The sequence below is a fragment of the Panthera onca genome, chromosome A2, assembly GCF_046562875.1.
Source record: "Panthera onca isolate mPanOnc1 chromosome A2, mPanOnc1 haplotype 2, whole genome shotgun sequence".
Classification (NCBI taxonomy): Eukaryota; Metazoa; Chordata; class Mammalia; order Carnivora; family Felidae; genus Panthera; species Panthera onca.
This window is the reverse complement of record NC_138340.1, coordinates 37,448,559-37,467,666: the sequence shown is the minus strand read 5'-3', so window position 1 is coordinate 37,467,666 and position 19,108 is coordinate 37,448,559. Positions and strand designations below refer to the sequence as shown.

Here is a 19,108-nt window from a genome sequence, read left to right as displayed (position 1 = left end):
AAACCAAAAAAAAAAAAGATCATAAAAAAAGGTATCTTCAAATGACAAGCAATCTCTACTGCACTACGGACATTCTAAAATGCACCCCCTAGAGGAGAATCGTCTTCTGCCACCCCGACCCAGTGCTGAAATGAAAGAAGTGACATTCATGGAAATGTCAGTGCTGTGGGGCATTCAAAAGATCGGAGACTATTACTATAAATGAATTACTCTGTTAAAGCGGTTCAATGTCCAGGATTAACACCACCAGCTGAAACACAACGCTGTCTGAAGGGTCAGGCTGTGCCTTTGGTGTTCCACAAACAGTTGCACTGGGCACCTGAAAAAATGGTAAAAGGCGGGTCCATCTACTCAAGAAGAATGTGTTCTGTTAATTGCTTCTTACTGGTGGCCTGCACGCAGAGTCAGCAGGTAAATGAGAATCACTCCTGCAAACTCCTTTGGTCATTGGCAGAGCCCGTTGTTCTTTCTCTTCTTCAAGACAATTTCAGAGGAAGCTATGTTTACACTCAGCATGAGAGACCAAGGGCCTAAGAGAAGTACCAAGAGCTGATACTACAGAAAGACTGTCCCATCTCACACTTCACACTTGTACATACAGTCAATACACAGAATGACAGATGAATTCCACTCTTCATTAAAATTAGTATTTCTCCCTCTAAGAATGAATAGTGTAAGTTACAGACACATACAGTATAACTTCACTATCTGTAACTATTTCTAAAATTTGTATCTTGAGGATAAGATCTTCTGGATGTCCTCAAGTTCCCTACAAACATGGGCTTTGACCATAGACTACATAACTCCACCAAATCCTAAGGCATCTTGGCATTCAACAACTATACTCAGTTCTCATTATTTGAGGTAATTATTGCGATAGATTGAATGCATCCCTCCCCTCCCGAAAACTCATTTGTTGAAATCTAATTCCTAATGTGATATGTCTGGAGGTAGGGCTTTGGACTGTGATTAGGTCATGAGGGTGGAGTCCTCATGAATGGGATTTGTGCCCTTATAAAAGAGACACCAGAGAGTTCCCTCCCTCCACTGCCATGTTAGCACCCAGTGAGACTACAGACTACAGAGGCCTATGAAACAGAAAGTAGGCTGTCATCAGACACTGAATCTACCTGCACCTTGATCTTGGACTCTGAGTCTCCAGAATTTTGAGAAATAATCTTTGTTGTCAAAGTCACCCAGTCTATAGTATTTTTGTTACAGCAGCCCAAACAGACTAAGACAGTCACGTTCTATGAAGTCACTCTGAACCCTGATTTAGTAGATACCAAATGATTATTCCCAGAGGAAATATGGGGTTAGGTTTCTGTGAGTGTCCAGCCACAACATTTCATCAACTGATCCATAATGCAACCTTATTTTAGGTTTAAAGAGACCTTATTTAATATATAACATTGATGCATTAACATCAAACTCACAGCCAACAGCACTGCAAGTCACATATGAAGGAAACTTATCTCCAAAAGACACAGCACGGCCTTCTCGTGCTTTGGACACCAGACAACTTCAGCACTACACTTGGGGGCTGTTTTAAGCAGCAAAATTCACCCATGAAACCCACAAAAATGTGAAAAAAGCATGGGACTAACGACTACAAAAAGGATGCTTGTTTATAGTGTGAGCTGAAAGAAGACAGCAGGTCAATGCCTTGTTCAACCTTAACTCAAATCTGCCCCTCTGAGCATATCCATCAATAACCATGAAGGCACCCCAAACGTGGATCTTGGAGTTACAGCAAATTTTTAACGAGTAGACAAATTCGCAAATTGGGAATCCATGAATAACGACTACCTACTGTACGAGGATCATGTACGTCAAGTCCCCCATGGCTTGTTAGACAGCCTCCCCTCCCAACCTCCAAGTCGGTGGCACTTCGTACGTGCCCGTACCTGTATCCTGAGCAACAAGTGCCGGTTAGCATGCTCCAGTTTCTTCTGTCGGGTTTCAAGTTCCTTTGCACGTTGCTGTTCTCGTTGCAACTTTCGAATATAGTCCACAGAGGCTTTCAAAATGGTTCCCTTGTTCCAGCGCATGTCTCTGTAACCAAGACAGGAGAGAGCAGCCTTTCTCAGGACTGGAGGCACACTGAGGATCCATGATGCAGTGCACTCCATTTCTAAAGGCATGGTAACAACGGCAAGCTGATGACAGCTGTCATTCATCAAGTGCTTGCCATGTGCCAGATGCTGTCCACCCACTTCTTATACATGATCTTAACCCAAACAAGTGCCTTGAATGGGAGGGACGTTGTGCACGTGTTGAAACAAGACACTCTTCACCTTGCCCTTGGTCACAGAATTACTATAGGGTATAGCCAGGACTTAGATTTAGGTCTGTTGATTACAATAATCAGTATTCTTAAAAACTATATTAAATAGTTAAAGGTTTCTAGGACTACCAATGTTAACTCATTCAGACAGACAGAATAAGCTACAGTTAAAAAAAAAAATTCCATGAGATCCTACTACTTGACTGTGTGAAGCATAAAAGATGTATCCTTGGATTTTCTCATGAATATTCATGACAAGTTATCTAACCTCTCTCTGTGTCCCAGTTTCTTCATCTATAAAATGGTGATACTACACATGTATGAGCAGCCTCACAGGTATGTTACTAGAATATAAGGAAGCTTGTTACCTGAAGGTGCTATGAAAAGTTTAGAATGCAATTCAAATGATGGAGCAGGCATTGTGGTAAGGGCTCAACATGAGAATTAACATGGCTACCTTTAAATACCTTTTACTATGGGGGTACATTTTAAGGTGTTTTACAGCTCATTTAATCGTAACTACCTCAATGGCTAGGCACTGATATTATCCCCATTTTATGCATTGGGTAAAAAAAGGCACAGAGAGGTAAAGGGCCCAAGGCCACACAGCTGGGTCACACAGTAGAGCCAGAAAGCCTAGAGAATCTGGCTCCAGACTTCCATGTACTAAACCACAATATCGTTCTTCTTACGTGGCTGAGGTCTTAGAACAAGCAGACTAGGTAGGAATATTCTGTTCCAACCCCCCCCCCCCCCAACACCCAGCCTTTTTTTTTTAACAGACGAGGAAAATCAAGTACAAGAATTCAAGCATCTTCCCCAAGATCACATATCTAGTAAGGGACTGTTTTGGAATTCAAACCTGGGCAGCCTGAGCTTGGTGCCTTTCAGTTTTTAATCACTGTAGCTGTAATGCACTCATATATAAGGAAATTAAGAACACCATTAAAATGTAGGTAAAAGTGAGCTGAAAAATTTAGAGCACTCTCAGAAAAATAATTAAGAATGAAATTATAATTACATAAATGGTATTTCTGTAGTACTTTAAATTAATCAGAGCTCTTTCACAGTGTTCATGATGATGATGACGAGGACAACGAAAAAAAAAAAAACGACTTAATGTATGAAAACTCTCCTACCCCCTAATCTATAGCTGCTCAAGGCAGATTGAAGTATCAGCTGGGATGTGTGAATGGATGAGCCATTAAAACAAGCCACCAAGTAATTGATCCTCATATGGATTAGATGAAGAACAAAACAGAAGTTCTCCCATGAGAGGCAGACTTATAGCCTCTAGAGAATTCCCTGAGGTTTATCCCTGGGGTTTGAGCACCAAAGATGGCTACCCAGGGAGGTGTGCTAAGATAGAGGGAGCACAGACTTGTTTAATATTCAGGGCTGAGGTCAAAGTAACCAACACTTGAGCAGCCAGAGAGGAATGTAACCATAATGAAAGATGCCTCAACTAGACCAGTAGGTTGAAAAACCCATGGTGAAACACGTGAGCAGCGACTCAGTTTTTAAGAAGTGACTATTTCAACCAATTATCTCAGGTTTTGCTTCCTTGTGACATCCAATGAATCAGGCTTTTAGGCTTAAAGGAAGGGTTTTCAAACTTTTTTTTTTCTTGTAATGAGAGCAACCCTTTTTCCACACAGAACTGTATAAAGATTCCCAATATATAAATCAGCGAAAGCAGATCTGCTATAGGGGAGGAGAGCGTGTGGGGCTAAGACCCTGGTTCACTAGATTGTGTCTCTGTAGCAGCCCCAGAGCCTGTTCCAGAAACCTGGTAGGGAAAAACTCCCATTAGAGATTATAGTCCATTTATCTTAAAACAATGCCTACAATTAAAGATCGTTATCAGTTCAGATTATAAACACGTAAGTATTCTAATACAATAGAGAAAGAAGATATGCAAATAGAGGCTTTCACTGCAGCCCCATAATTTCATAATGTTGCTAAAGAGATTCACATGCTACAGTTTAAAAGAATATGCTAAAAAGTGAAAGCTGATAAAGAACAGGAAAATGGGAATTCAATTTCAACTATCATGCAAGACTGACTATAGGAAATGAAGGTCGCAGCCCCTTAGTAGGATAAATTTGTGCGGCAGAACTGAGAATTTGAATGTTGTGAGTTTCAAAATGGCTTTTCCTTGAAACCTGGCAAAGCAAAATGTGGATGATGGAAATTGTGCTTGAACATTCATCAAAGCCACCTTACAATGGGCCATGATTTTATTTTATTTTGTCACAAATTCCCTGACAATAACGTGAATAGCAAATTTAATAAGGCTTGCATGAATAATGCTTGATTTCATCTTTACATTTTATTAGGTAGCTAAAAGGTTCTATTCAAAGGCTAATTTCAGACAATGCCACTGGGGGTCATTAAAACGTATACATCCTCCTGCCTCTTACATCAAACGGGTCACTTTCTGGTAGATAAAAATTGTGTACTTGTTGTCCTACTTGCTGACACAGTAGGAAAATTATCTTTACAACTGTTCTCCATCTGAAACGGGGAGGGGGGTGGTGCGGGTGGGAAGGTGGGCAGAGACTGGAAGCTGAAATCCAAATCTGCTGACCAGTACTTGAAAGAATTTTAAAAAATTATTTTTTTTCTAGATCGGTAAAGCATATAAAGGGCATGCAAGTTAAAAAAAAAATTTTCTTTTGACCTTATGGCTGTTGAGTGTTAGACGTGGAGTCTCCCATACCAGCCCACAGATACTGTTGAGCTCTCCAGCAAATGGTCAACAGCTCTTGCTTGAACAGCTACTGAAATCTCTATCCTGCAACCATTAAAGAGAATTCTTCCAACAGCTTGCTGATCATTTGCCAAGGAGTCTCAGATTTCAGAAAGCCACCTCCTCGTATCCAAAGCTGAAGACCTTATGCCCAATAACCCTTTAATACAATTCAGTTCATTTCTCTCAAAATTTTAGTTTGGCCAGACTAACAAGGAAAGGGATAACTATACCAGACGTGGAACCAATGGTTCAGGGGGTTGCTTCCTGACTCTGGTTTTTAGAACTGTGCCCTTTCTGCAACATATGAATAAGCATTAAGGTCCCCAAAAATATACAATGCAGATTAACATGGAATTGTACTCACGGATCATTGGACTTGGGAATCAAAGTACCTAGTTCTTTAATGCGATCATTTATGTTAAATCGTCTTCTTCTTTCAACTTCAAGAAAAGAGGACAGGAAGGGACTGTCAGTAACAGCACCACATACACATGTAGCATATCTCGTTAAAGCCATGTACGCATTAGCCTGGCCAGCCCAAGGCTGTGTTTTCGGATCTGGGTTTCCAGATACTATCATGGTTTTGGGACTGAGGTTCAAGTGCTTCCAAACAAATGAGTTACCTTTGTACAGAACTTCATCATTTACAAAGTGATGAGACTGTAATTTCTCCTTTGATTCTATAACACCCTGACACTGGAGTTAAGTATCCTCAATGATAAATGACAAAACTACTTTGGGGGATATTAGGGACTTGACAAGGGTACCCAGGAGCAAGTGAAAACAGCCTGAACTCAACCCTGACCATTCAGACTAGGGGCAACCAACATTTTCTACAGGCCCAGATAATGAGGACTTTGGGCTTTGAGGGCCAAACTGGCAAAACTGAGGATGTTATGTAGATACTTATGTAACGAAAGAGAAAATAAGTTCCCTTTGTTTATTGACAACATTCAAAATGTGACAATATTAACTGGATACTTTTTTTTTTTTTTGCAATGCCAGTTGACTAACGAGAAGCGCTGGATGCCAGAAGTTGGATTTTATATAATTCTCACATATCACAAAACATTCCTCTTTGGATTTTTTTAACCATTTAGAAACATAAGAAACATTCTTAGCCTACCGGCCGTACAAAACTCCCTGCCCTAGGCCCAGTGTTGCCCAACAGATATATACAATGTGAGTTAATTCCGTAATTTAAAATTTTCTAAGTAATCACATTGAAGAAGTAAAAAGAAAGAGGAAAAATTAATTTGAATATCTTGTTAAATCCAATATACCCATCCTTTCAACATGTAAGCTATATGAATTGTAACTAAATACTTAACATTCTTTTCTTTGTACTAAATTTTTGAAATCCAGTGTTTATTTTATAATTTTTAAAGGTTGTATTCATTTTGAGAGAGAAAGGGCATGAGCAGAGGAAAGGCCAGAGAGAGAGGGGGAGAAAGAGAATCCCAAGCAGGCTCTGCACTGCCAGCACAGAGCCCGATGGGAGGCTCGAGCTCACAAACTGTGAGATCATGACCTGAGCCGAAATCAAGAGTCTGACGTTTAACTGACCGAGCCACTCAGGCGCCCCGAAATCCAGTGTGTATTTTATACTTACAGCACATCACAATTTGAACTAGCACATTTCAAGTGTTCAATAGGCAGATGCGTTGAGGGGATACAGTGCTGGGTAACACATCCTAGAAGTTAAGTTAAGCTTGTTTAACTACACCATGAGTCCTAACAGCATCCCTATTTTATCAATTCAGTTGCATGTGTAGCTAAATTATCATCTTCTTTTGGGAGGGTGAAACAGTAAAGCATATGGGTTAATAAATGTTTCTAATTTACCTACCCGGGCAAATAAATTCCAAATAACTTAAGGTCTAATAAATCAGATTAAAAAGTTAACATTTTACTTTAAACATAATATAACCTAATACACATTTTATATTTGACCTACTAGTAGTCCATATGTTTAGGTACATGATATATGCTACTTTCCCAACACACCCTGTATTTTTTCTCAGCAGAGGGATCCCTTCTATGATTAAACCAGGCATTTAAAATACTGCCTTACCATTAAATTTTTATAAAACAGATACACTGATACTCACTGGTTCTAAAGAAGGAATTTTTGGACCTCTGATCTTGTAGCTAACCTCCTCCAAAACTAAAAGCATGACATGCTTTCTTACTTTTCCAAGCATATAACAATCAGAAAAATTTAAACAGCACTGAAATGCATAACGTGAAGTAAAACTTTCCTGTGATCCAGATACGACCACTGTTAAGTTTCTTATATATCCTTTGTGATGATTTTTATTCTCTAACCAAGCTGCCTGCCCAGGGCACAGTTCTTGGAACTCTTCTTCATCTACATTCACTTACTCGTGATCTCATCTCGTCTCATGGTTTTCTACGCCACACAAACACTGATGACTCCCACAGTTGTATTTCCAACTTAGATAGGTCCCTGAAACTCCAGACTCGTATGTCCAACTACTAGTTGTTTCCACAGGGAGGTCTAATGGGCAGCCCCAAGAGTCCAAACACAAGCTCCTGTTCTTCCATGCTCAAACGACTCCACCCACAGCCTTTCCCACCTCATTTACTGTAACTCCATTCCTCTAGTTACTTAGGCCAAAACCTTGGAATCAGTTCTACACCTCTGTTCCTCTCACATCCCACATCGGATCCGTCATCAAAGTCTGTTGTCTCTATATTCAAAAGATCTACAGAATCCGCCCACTTTCAACCTCCACTGTTACCTGAGAGAAGCGACCATCATCTCTTGCCTAAGGATTACTGCAATTCTCCTAACTACCATCTGTCACCCACACCCACTGCTTCCTACTCACTCTGGTCTATTTAGACCACAACAGCCAGAGGGATCCTGTTAAAACCTAAGGCAGAGCATCCAACCCCTTGCTGAAAACCCGCCAATCATTTCCCACCTCACTGAGACAAAAGCCAGGTCCTCAAGGATCTGGTGGGCTCCCATCCTTGTGACCTCATGCTCTGCTCCTCTCCCTCTCTGACCACATCTTCTGTTGTGACTTACCGCTGTCCCACCTCCCATTAGCCCCACTGGCTTCCTGCAATTCCTCAACCAAACGAGATCCACTTCCCACTTTAGGACTTCATACTGCTGTTCACCCCGAGTGGAACACCCTTCCCCAAACATCTGTATGATTCTGCCCTCACCAACCTCAGGTAGTGCCTCAGATTTACCTATGAGCCTTCTCTGACCACCCTATTTAAAACTGAACCACCACCTCGCATGCCTATCCTGACACTCTATCCTGTTGCCTGTACTTTCTCGCCTCATAGAACCTTCAACCATCTGCATATTTCATTCGTTTGCTTCTGATGTAATATATAATTTATGATAACATAACATAATATAATAATTTAATATACTATAATATAAACAAAATGTTTTATATTAAATGTTGCATATTATATGTTATGATATATATAAACAAATGAAATATGCAGATGATAGAAGGTTCTATGAGGAATATATATATATATATATACACACACACATATATATACACACATATATATACATATATATATATACATATGTATGTATATATATATACACACACACACACACACACACACACACACACTTAGTGTATTCTTTTTACATACTGAGATAATAATATGTATATTATCTGCCACTTAACTCTTCTCACTCAGTAATATATTGTGGCTATCCATGTAAATCAGGTAAAAAAGACCAACCCCATTCTTCTTAAGAGACACTGAGTATCCTTTATAGGGATATACTGTAATTTATTTACAAATACTCCACTGATGAATATTTAGACTATGTCTAATTTCTCCCTCTGTCAGTGGTATAATGAATATTTTGGCCAGTGCTCACATACACATTTTACTCCTATCGTGGTTTTTGTTCTGTACTGAAAACACCACCTTAATGTATTCGTTTGCTCATCTATTGGGTCTGCCCTTGAGTCAAATGGAAGCTCATAAGTGAGAAGCCTATCTGTCTAGTTCACTTCTGTAGAAAAATGCCTCAGACATAATGAGGGCTCAGTAAATAGTTATGAGTAAACAAATGAATGTATTATTTTGCACATTTTGGCAACTACTTTTACAAGGTAAGTTCTTAGAAGAGGAAGAGCTATGTCAATGGACAATCTAACCTTGAGTACTCATTTCTTTTTTTTTAATGTTTATTTTTGAGAGAGAGGGTGAGAGAGCATGCACACAAGCAGGAGAGGGACAGAGAGAGGGGGGACAGAGGATCTAAAGTGCGCTCTGCGCTGAGAGCAGAGCCTGACGCCGGGCTCGAACTCTGGAGCTGTGAGATCTTGACCTGAGCCGAAGTCGGATGCTTAACCAACTGAGCCACCCATGCACCCCTTGAGTATTCATTTCTAATGGTTAGATGAGATTTTAAGATTTTTTTTTATAGACCTCAGAGTATGACCTAATCATGTTTATATTTTACTGACAACCCTAAACTTGAGAGTTCAGGTGTCTATGTAAAGGTATTGTTTTTGACAAGATCCAACTTCGTTTTCCACAGGTCAATTAGGTGGAGTTTTGGGTAACGACTGATGATCTTAATTCTAAGTTATATAGAAAGAACAAATGTCTTAGAGTACAATTACTTGGAAGCCAGAGGAGATCTTAGAAATATTACTCCCAATCTTTGGGTTAAAAGGAGCAGAGCTTCTCCCAGCTGAAATGGGAACTAGGAAGGACAGTATCTATTAAAAGAAAGAACCCATCCCCTCTGGGACCCAGCGATTCCTTTTCTCAGTACCTGACCTGGAGAAAGAAACTCCCCTGTACACAGACAGAGTGGTGCGTGTGCAAATGCTCACTGTGGCATTGCTTAGAACAGGGAAAAACTGGGGGCACCTCGGTGGCTCAGTCGGTTAAGCGTCTGACTTTGGCTCAGGTCATGATTTCACAGTTTGTGAGTTCAAGCTCCATGTTGGGCTCTGTGCTGACAGCTCGGAGCCTGGAGCCTGTTTCTGATTCTGTGTCTCCTTCTCTCTCTGCCCCTTCTCTCGTGCTCTGTCACTCTCTGTCTCTCAAAAATGAATAAACATTAAAAAAAAAAAAGTACAGGGAAAAGCTGGAAGTAATTTCAACACTTAGCAGTAGGAGAATCACTCAATTTCACACAGCCATGCTATGGAATACTATATAACAGTTTTTTAAAAGGAGACAGACCTACACTAACAACTGCAAAGGTTCTTCAGGAAAGGCTGCTGAGTATAAAAAAGCAAACAGCAACAAATAGGGATAACATGATACTGCTTGTGTTAAAACAGACACCAAAAAGCCCACTATTTATTCTCGGTGTGCATGTGCACGTGTGTGTATTCTTAAACACATGGGCAGAGACTGGCAAGATCAACAACAAATTGGAAAAAAGAAAAAAGAAAAACAAACCAACAATGATGACTTTTACGAATCAGAGGAGAATTCTAGCTTTATTCTATCATTTTAAATTCGGGTCTAATTCTATCATTTTTACCACAACAAAGTGTCTATACATAACTTATTACATTCTTAAAACTCAATTTAGGAAGAAGAGGACAGGAGGCCAAAAGATGAAAAATTATTTTTAACTGTGCAGCCTCTTTTACTTTTGTTTATGAAACAAAAACCTTAAGTTCTCATAGGAAAAAGCTTAAAGATTTGATCAAGAGTAAATTAAATGTGTTCTTACATGTCAGGAGACTTTTTTTTTTTTTTAAGTCACAAGTAAAGTCAGAAATTTGGGAGGGTACCTTACCCACTGACTCCCCTCCAGGTGTTTTATTTTTTTTTTCTTTCAAATCTCACTGGAGAAGGTGATCCCATCATCCCCTTCTGTTAATAAGTTCCAGTGTGAGCAACACTTATAATTGGGTAGTTGGGGATCAAGTCTCCCTCTCACCACACACACACACACACACACACACACCATTACTATAAACAAGTAAAGTAAATACTTTCAGAATACTGGAAAAAATTCAATTTGATTGGAGATAAAATATGGGGAAAATATATGTTACTTTCTCTGAAAAACAATTTTTCTTCCATAAATTATATCTTTATAACAGCTATACATATCAATTTCCTCCCCTGTAAGATTTCAAACAATTTTGACATAAGGGGGAACATCCACTCCAATCAAATATCATGAACGTAAAACCAACTTACTCAAGTTGTGATTGTCCTTTTTTTGCCTCTCTTTGGCCAATGCTCTCGCTTCAGATTCTGTGGGAAAAATACACGCTGTGCACGTGAATGAAGTAATTAGAAACTGGAACGGTTCAAGGCACACAATGATGTCAACTACAAAACACCTCATTTTCTAAATATATAGAAGCTTATCCGACCAGATTCTAACAATCCAAAGAGGGTTTTTCAAATTACCATTCTTAAAAAGCTTGCATTTTTTCCAAAGCAATACTTACGAAATAAATGCAAAGACTTGGCTTCTACAAAATGGTAAAAGACCAGTAACAAAGATGTCTGACACACTACAAACATACAAGAGGAAAAATAAATAACCAGAGAACTAGGGAAATTTGCAGCTGATATTCTATTATCAGGAGTGAAATTTTCTTTTCATGCAACAGAACTTTGAGGTTATTTCTTTGAGGCCTTTGTAACATTGACATAAAAAACTGGGTACAGAAGCTATCACATTGGCTCTCTGACTGGTGGAAATGGACTCATTTTTTCATAACTGGAAGCCAGGTTCCAATAGAACCTGCTGGAATGAAATTATGATCCTTAGGAGCAACTATTTTCCTAGTCTGGGTTTATGAAAACAAACAGAGGAATAGGGTACTAAAGCATATGGAAGCAGCTCTACTGGAAAAGATGTATTTGCATAGCAACTCTTGTGAGTTCTCTGTGATGAGGGATTACTTTGCACCCTTCAGGACAGCAAACCAAAACAAGAGAGAAACAGTCCTTTGACTAATCCCGGGATTCTGGAACCTTTGTTATTTCCTTTTCAGAAGAGTTATCTGAAAGATTACACTACCTTAACTCAGAATCTTACCCCAAAATAGAAACCTTTTTAGCATAACTCATAGCCACTAAAGTATGTATGTATGTATGTATGTATGTATGTATTATGCATGTATTATTATGTACAAATAAATAATTCAGAAGCTAAATTATTTCAACTGGGAAGTTCAATCCAAATGATTTTCTATTTGTTTCTCACATGAGCATTACAGACAACTTTTATTCATACACCCTCCACTTCACTATCTTTTGTTTTCTCACTTTATTTCTGCTCCCCCCCCCACCGCCTTTTTTTTTCAGTTTGCCAGCCACACACCATGGTTTTCTGCCTTCCAACTTCAACCCACTAACTGTGGACCAGCTTTGGCCAAGGCAATCCGGTGAACTTCTCTACCATCTGGTAGCTTCACCCACAACCTCCCCAAGGGGGTGGACTCTTGGCCTGAGGGGTGGGGGAGGTTCTTTCTCAAGCCTGGATACCCCCTGCAGCCTCAGGATCTTCTTTAACATATCATCCTAAGTAGCTGCTAGCCTGTATTTGGTTAACAGTTCTATATTTTAAACCTCCACTGTTCAAATCACCATGTGGTCTCTGCTTCCTGACCAGAATCTAACACAGGTGGGAAAACCAAACTTAAGAAAGGTATTTTTTTCCCTGTAGATCAGATCTGACTCCTAAGCTTTTGGCTACATTATACTCCTGCTCCAACTAGCAATGTTCAGAACCCTAATTCCTGTCTATTTTTCCTTTTCCTGCCTGGAAAGGTCATTTTCTACGATAGAAAGTGATTCTGGAAGTGTATACTTCATTATATCTGCTTACTTTCTTTAAAAAATCAACGTCTACCCCTTACCTATTTGCCTCATTCCCACCTGTTGCCTCTGTTGTTTTCTTTTGTTTTTGAAGAAGCAAACACATAATTCAAAACCCCACTTTGCACTTAAGTTGTAAGAATTCTGTTCATGTCACGCTAACCACATTTTATCATTACTTAGTATAGATCTCAGCATTATTTTCTAAGAACTTCATGACACTGTTCCTTCCTGGTAGGGTTCCTACTTTTTTGTTGACTTCCGATGAGTTTTAATATTAATTAGTTTTATCCTTTATTTAAAAAAAAATTTAATGTTTATTTATAGTAGAGAGAGACCACGAGTAGGTGAGGGGCAGAGAGAGAGAAAGACAAAGAATACGAAGCAGGCTTCAGGTTCTAAGTTGTCAGCACATAGCTGATGTGGGGCCTGAAGTCACGAACCTCGAGATCATGACCAGAGCCAAAGTCGGACACTTAACGGACTAAGCCACCCAGGTGCCCCAATTAATTATCTCTTTTAAACCAAATCAATGTTTGTTTTTCCAAATGTCTTTCTCTTGCCACTATCTTCTGAAATATTTTTTTAAAAAAGACACCCTTGAACAAATAGGAATTTTTCGCACCAAATATATTTTCCGTATTTTCAGCGTGTTCACGTAATCCCGCAAGATGCAAGGACCAAACATGAAAAAGGGGGATAAGGTGAGGGCCATAAAATTCAGCATGATAGAATGCCAGTTCTAATGTCGTTTCGTCATGTTTTAATGGCCAAATGCTCTCCCTAAAGCGTTAAACAAAATGGTGAAACAGGTAATTTCACACTTGCCCCAGGAACAAACAATACCCATTGCTTGGTTTTATAATCTATTTTTTTACTCCGTGTAATAAATCTTTTGCATGTGACTTAGCAAAAATAACAGGAGGCATCTGAAGATGTTAAGAAATTCATTCTTACCCTATCCTGACAACTGTGGGCTTGAATGTATGTCCAACAAAATATCTGCCCAGGGTTCTCAAACGCAAATGCTTCTAGGGGCTTAGCACAAACACCAGATGGGTTAGAGACATCTGATCATTAAAAATGTTGCCTAGTGCCCCCAGCCCAAAGGGGACAGCAGCCAAAGACACAATGAGGGGTGTCATGGAGTTCTAACAATGCCATGGAGTGACAGCAGTCCCAATTCCCAGTACCTCAAATACTGGAAATTCCCAAGTATAAATCTTCCATCTTAAAATATTGCTCAATGTTTTCACCACCGCATAGACCTAAAAAAAAGTATGTCTACGAATTGGCAAGAGTCTGGAGGTCACAATTTTGAGAACTGTGTTTGTCAGGAAATCAACAGAAAATCCCCAGTAAGAGGCACTCTTGCCAGGATTTACCTGTGAGCTCCCTTTTTATGTTGGGAAGGTTGGCTGGACAGGAGTTGCTGATGGTGAGGCCTGGGGGTGGCAGTCCTTGGTTGCCATAAAGATCAATCAGATTTCCAGAGACAGGTAACTAGAGACAGAAAAACAGTGATAGAAACAAACTGTTGAACAGCTCCTCATTCAGCTAGAACCCGTATCGATTCCAGGCTTTACTTAAAAGAAATGGTAGGATGCAAAAAAGTCATTTTTTTAAAACAGGAAAGCACGACATGTTTACTTTTTCACTCACTCAGAGACATGGTCACCTTAGCTCATTCCCTTTGAGAGAAGGAAGGACGCGGAATCTCCTACCCATAAGATGGCTATATTACCAGCTTATACGTACATTTTGAGCGTGCAGACAATGGATAATGTGGCAAACTCACTATCTAGCACATCCAGGGGCATACGCTATATGTTTAGTAAAGGTCGGCTGTTACCGTAAAACAGGGTTCTGTGTGGCATGACTTTTTCACCAAAGCACGTTTTTCATCAAAGTCATTTTTTCCGTCCCTCTCCTTTTTATCTCTCTTCACCATAAAGAGCACTTCTGCAGCAGAAAAGCACTGAGAAGTGTTTTCTATTGGGAAAGAAATGGTTTCCTCATTGCTAAAGAAGAGCTATTTTCCTTGAGAGTGAAATCTTTCGCAAAGCCACAAGAGGGAGCCCACTGACTTTAATAAAAGAACAAAACATACACTACAAAAAAAAAAAAAAAAAAAAAAAAAAAAAAAAAAAAGGAAGTATTTAGCCTTCTCTACCTAGCTTAAGAGTGTTTTTCTCCAGTTCTGAGTTGAATCATTTAAAGTAGTGAACTTATTTCTGCCCCCAGTGCTGCTTTTCCTGTACTGAGTTCACTGGAAGAGTCTGATGTGTCCGTTCTTGGGCACAAGAGGGGCCCCGGACATTTCCTCTTCCCACCGGCTGAAATAAAGTTCTCAACTATCACTCTGGGGACACAGTTAAGTGACCTCACTTCTGCCACTGCAGGAACTCCCCATTCCCAGCTTAATTCAAACACTTCCTGTAAACTATTAACACCGTGTAAGAAACTGATCATTTAACCCTTCCTGTCCTTGACTATACATTCTAAGTTTTACTCCACATCTGAGAAAAGTGAATGTTTACTGACCAAGGGGCTCCAATAAAGATGATATTGAAGATTTCACCTTTCATTTTCTCCAGTGGCTACTAACATACAGATAAAAATATCTCACAAAATAAAGATAGAAATGTGTTTCCCTTCATCGGTAGCCTTCGACCATCTATCCACCATGGCTTCTAAGTATGTGCTCTATGAAATGAACCCCGAACTAAACCCCAAACGAAAGAGATGGGGGAGGCCTGTACTTTCTGGCAGGTAAACAAGGATACCAGCTCTAATATGACTGGGGCCTGAGGGCAGGGAGGACAGACAGATCAGCAGAACACCTCTCTCTCTTTTCCACTCAGTCTTTTGCTTCTTTTTGAAGGCAGGATGTATGTTATGTATATAAAATGTAATATATATATCCCATTATACAGATTCATATAAACAATGCGCTGTGATAACTTAAAATGTCCTTGAACCACAATTCAAGCTCCTCTAGCTAAGAACCTGATCAAAAGTGACTGTGATTATTAGCTGTCATTTTACTAAGTGGTTTTATTTGAAGTAGGTCACCTTCTTAGGGTCAGTCTCTTCCTGTGTGTGCTCAGTCGTACTCTTGTCCAACTTAAGACACCAGAAGGAAAGGGGTGCAAATCTCTCAGCACAGCACTGTAAAGAGTTAGAGCATCAAAACTTCTAAAGGTTCTATGACATCTCATAACCCCTCTGGATTCCTCCTATCTTTCCGTAGTTTCAGATTTTTGAGGAACTACTGAGTATTAATAAACTAAGGATGTGGCTTTAAAAATTCAATGCAACAAGCTAAAAAAATATATTTCCATTCCTCTAGAAATACAAATCATATCTATTATATTTTCAAATGCAAACTGTAAGCAACACGTGCAATTGTGTTATTATGATGATTTGTTAGGGAAAATTAATAGACAAGACATACATAGAGAGCTTTAAAAAAAATCTTTAAGTCACCAAAGGATTTACAGTGAACAGATATCTGATTATAAGCTTTTCCAGGACAAGAACATATTTTCTAAACATATTCTAAAGGAAAATGTGTGTACATATACCAAATAAATGCAGACTCACATGGAAGGGAGGGCGGGAGGGAGACAGAGACAGACAGACATGGAGCAAAAGAAACAAAAATTGGGAATGAGACAGAGACAAAGACTCAGAGTAGGGGTGGAAACAGGAAGAGAGAGACACATGTGCATACGGGGAGAGAGGTGGACAGACAGATGGAGAGACATGCAGGATGGCGGTGGGGAGAAAGAGAGCAAGACTGGGGACCCCCGGAGAGAAATCGATTGGGAGGGAGCTGAAAACTCCAGAAAAGATTGCTGTGAATGGCAGGGAGTGACAGTGGGGCCCGCCAAGAAGGGAGATGAATTAAAATCTCTAGAACAAGACGTCTTATCGGGTACTCCACTGAGGTCAGACATCATTACTTCCAGTCCCCAGAACGGCTCATAAGTGTCCATCTACTTCTCTGAAAGATTTCCTGCTCTAGCTGCTTTTCCAACACTTGCCGAACAGGAGCTGGCAGCATGTACCTTGCCAGAATAGTTTGTTGGGGACAGTTTTTTGTGTGGGGTCCTACTCTGGGCCAGGTACAGAACTAGAAAGGCACTCTGTGGATGTCATCTTAATGGCTTTTATGGCAGAAACACCATGGGGCTAGCTATGTGTGAACAGAGCTTTGTGGTAGGAGGTTCATATACTATATTAATAACAGTATTGGAGGAGGGGTAGTGTCAATCTGTTGATAAACCAATTAGAAAGTGCAATTTTCAAGTCATCTCCAACTGGATCTAAGCAAATAAAAACCTAGTTGCTCACTAGCCAAGTATGGATGCTCAAATTTACACATTAGTAGTGCAGCCATTCATAGGCGGGCTTAGGAGCCAGAGAACTAGCTTAAAACCTGCCTGTGTTACTGACCTGCTGTGTGATATTAACCTCTCTGAGGCATGGTGCCACCTCTGAAGAGTAGTGATCACATCACCCATCTCACAGGGTTGTGTAACAATTAGAGGTAACTGGGGGTGAAACACTGTGTTTAAGTGATCAGTACACTGCCAGGTTTGGTAATATTATGATTTTCTACAAAGTACTGTATTCCCAATCCGCTCTAAACTTTGATCAATGACACCACATATGCCATGTTAATTACTATGTAGCCTGTCAACCACTGTACCAATTTTGCCAGGCTGCAGTGCAAATCTAAATATAGGAATCAAGGGAACTACAGGGCTGTATTAACGGCTCAGTGTTCAAATCGAGTCTTCTCCACTGGGGACCTCCCCCCCCCCCCCATTCTCCGAGGGGATCTGTCAACTTCTAGAGTCATTTTAGGGTGTGATAACTGGGGGGGAGTGGAGGGTACCACTGGCATCTAATGGGTGGAGAATGGGGATGCTGCTAAAAACATCCTGCAATGAGCAGGACAGCCTCATAACAAAGAACTATCCATCTTGAATGTTAGTGGGGCTGAAGCTGAGAGACTCTGCCCCTAAATGGTGCCTTATGTTGTTTGTGTTAATGGCTGTCATTCGTTGAAACTACTAAGTGGAAGGTTGATTACACATCATTCTGGGGTGCCTGGTTGGTCAGTTAAGCATACAACCTTGGCTCAGGTCATGATCTTCCAGTTTGTGGGTTTGCACCCCACGTCAGGCTCTGTGCTGACAGCTGAGAGCCTGGAGCCTGCTTCGGATTCTGGGCGTTCCCCTTCTCTCTGCCCCTCCCCCGCTCGTGCTCTGTCTCTCTCTCTCAAAGATAAGTGACATTAAAAAAAATTTTTTTAGGGGTGCCTGGGTGACTCAGTCGGTTAAGCATCCGACTTCGGCTCAGGTCATGATCTCACAGTCCATGAGCTCAAGCCCTGCGTCAGGCTCTGTGCTGACAGCTCAGAGCCTGGAACCTGCTTCGGATTCTGTATCTCCCTCTCTCTCTGCCCCTCCCCTGCTCATGCTCTGTCTCTCTCTGTATCAGAAATAAATAAAACATTTAAAAAATTTGTTTTAATTTTTTTTAAATAAATACAAAAATAAACATGGCTTTCTAATTACAAATCGGCCATGCATATTTAAGAAAGGATTCTGTGGTTCCCCTTCTGGGTTAGAAAACCTGCCCCATAAACATAGCCAACATTTATAATTAGGGCAAAATAATATCTTTGAAGCTAAGGAAGAGGAAGAGGCATCTTCTGTTAACATGGATATGTCGTGGGGCGCCTGGGGGGCTCAGTCAGTTACGCATCTGACTTCGGCTCAGGTCATGATCTCATGGCTCGTGAGTTCGAGCCCCGCGTCGGGCTCTTTGCTGACAGCTCAGAGCCAGGAGCCTGCTTCGGATTCTGTGCTTCCCTCTCTCTCTCTGCCCCTCCCCCGCTCATGCTCTGTCTTTCTCCCTCTCTCTCAAAAATAAACATTAAAAAAATTAAACAAAAAAAAAAATTTCACTTCCAGCATAGAAGTGTACAATGTCCAGATCGAAGCCACAGTCTGATAGGGACAAATAAAGAGGGGCTGAATGCCTATGGGTCTGTGCCCCAAACTTGGTCTGAATTGTGTTCTTCAATGTTCTGCTCTACCAAAATGAATATTTTTCCAAGTAAATGATCATTGTAAAATATTATTATTTTTTTCTTTCTGGATGTTCCCTTTCTCTGAATCTCAATTGAGCACTGTGAGCACAAGTAAACTGGGACTTTT

At 40.3% G+C, this 19,108-nt stretch overlaps 1 protein-coding gene across 9 annotated transcripts in view; it reads right to left on the bottom strand.

The window, feature by feature from the left end:
- Positions 1-19,108, bottom strand: part of MITF (melanocyte inducing transcription factor) — a 223,260-nt gene that overhangs the window by 7,414 nt on the left and 196,738 nt on the right. For 5 of the 9 annotated variants that reach the window (XM_060633734.3, XM_060633735.3, XM_060633739.3 and 2 more), the window contains 4 exons: positions 14,258-14,375; positions 11,238-11,312; positions 5,407-5,482; positions 1,908-2,055 (listed from right to left, as the gene is read on the bottom strand). In XM_060633734.3, coding sequence (XP_060489717.1) covers positions 1,908-2,055; positions 5,407-5,482; positions 11,238-11,312; positions 14,258-14,375 — 417 coding nt within the window. The remainder of the gene's footprint in view (positions 1-1,907; positions 2,056-5,406; positions 5,483-11,237; positions 11,313-14,257; positions 14,376-19,108) is intronic. The other 4 variants (XM_060633736.3, XM_060633737.3, XM_060633741.3 and 1 more) reach the window with 1 other exon arrangement.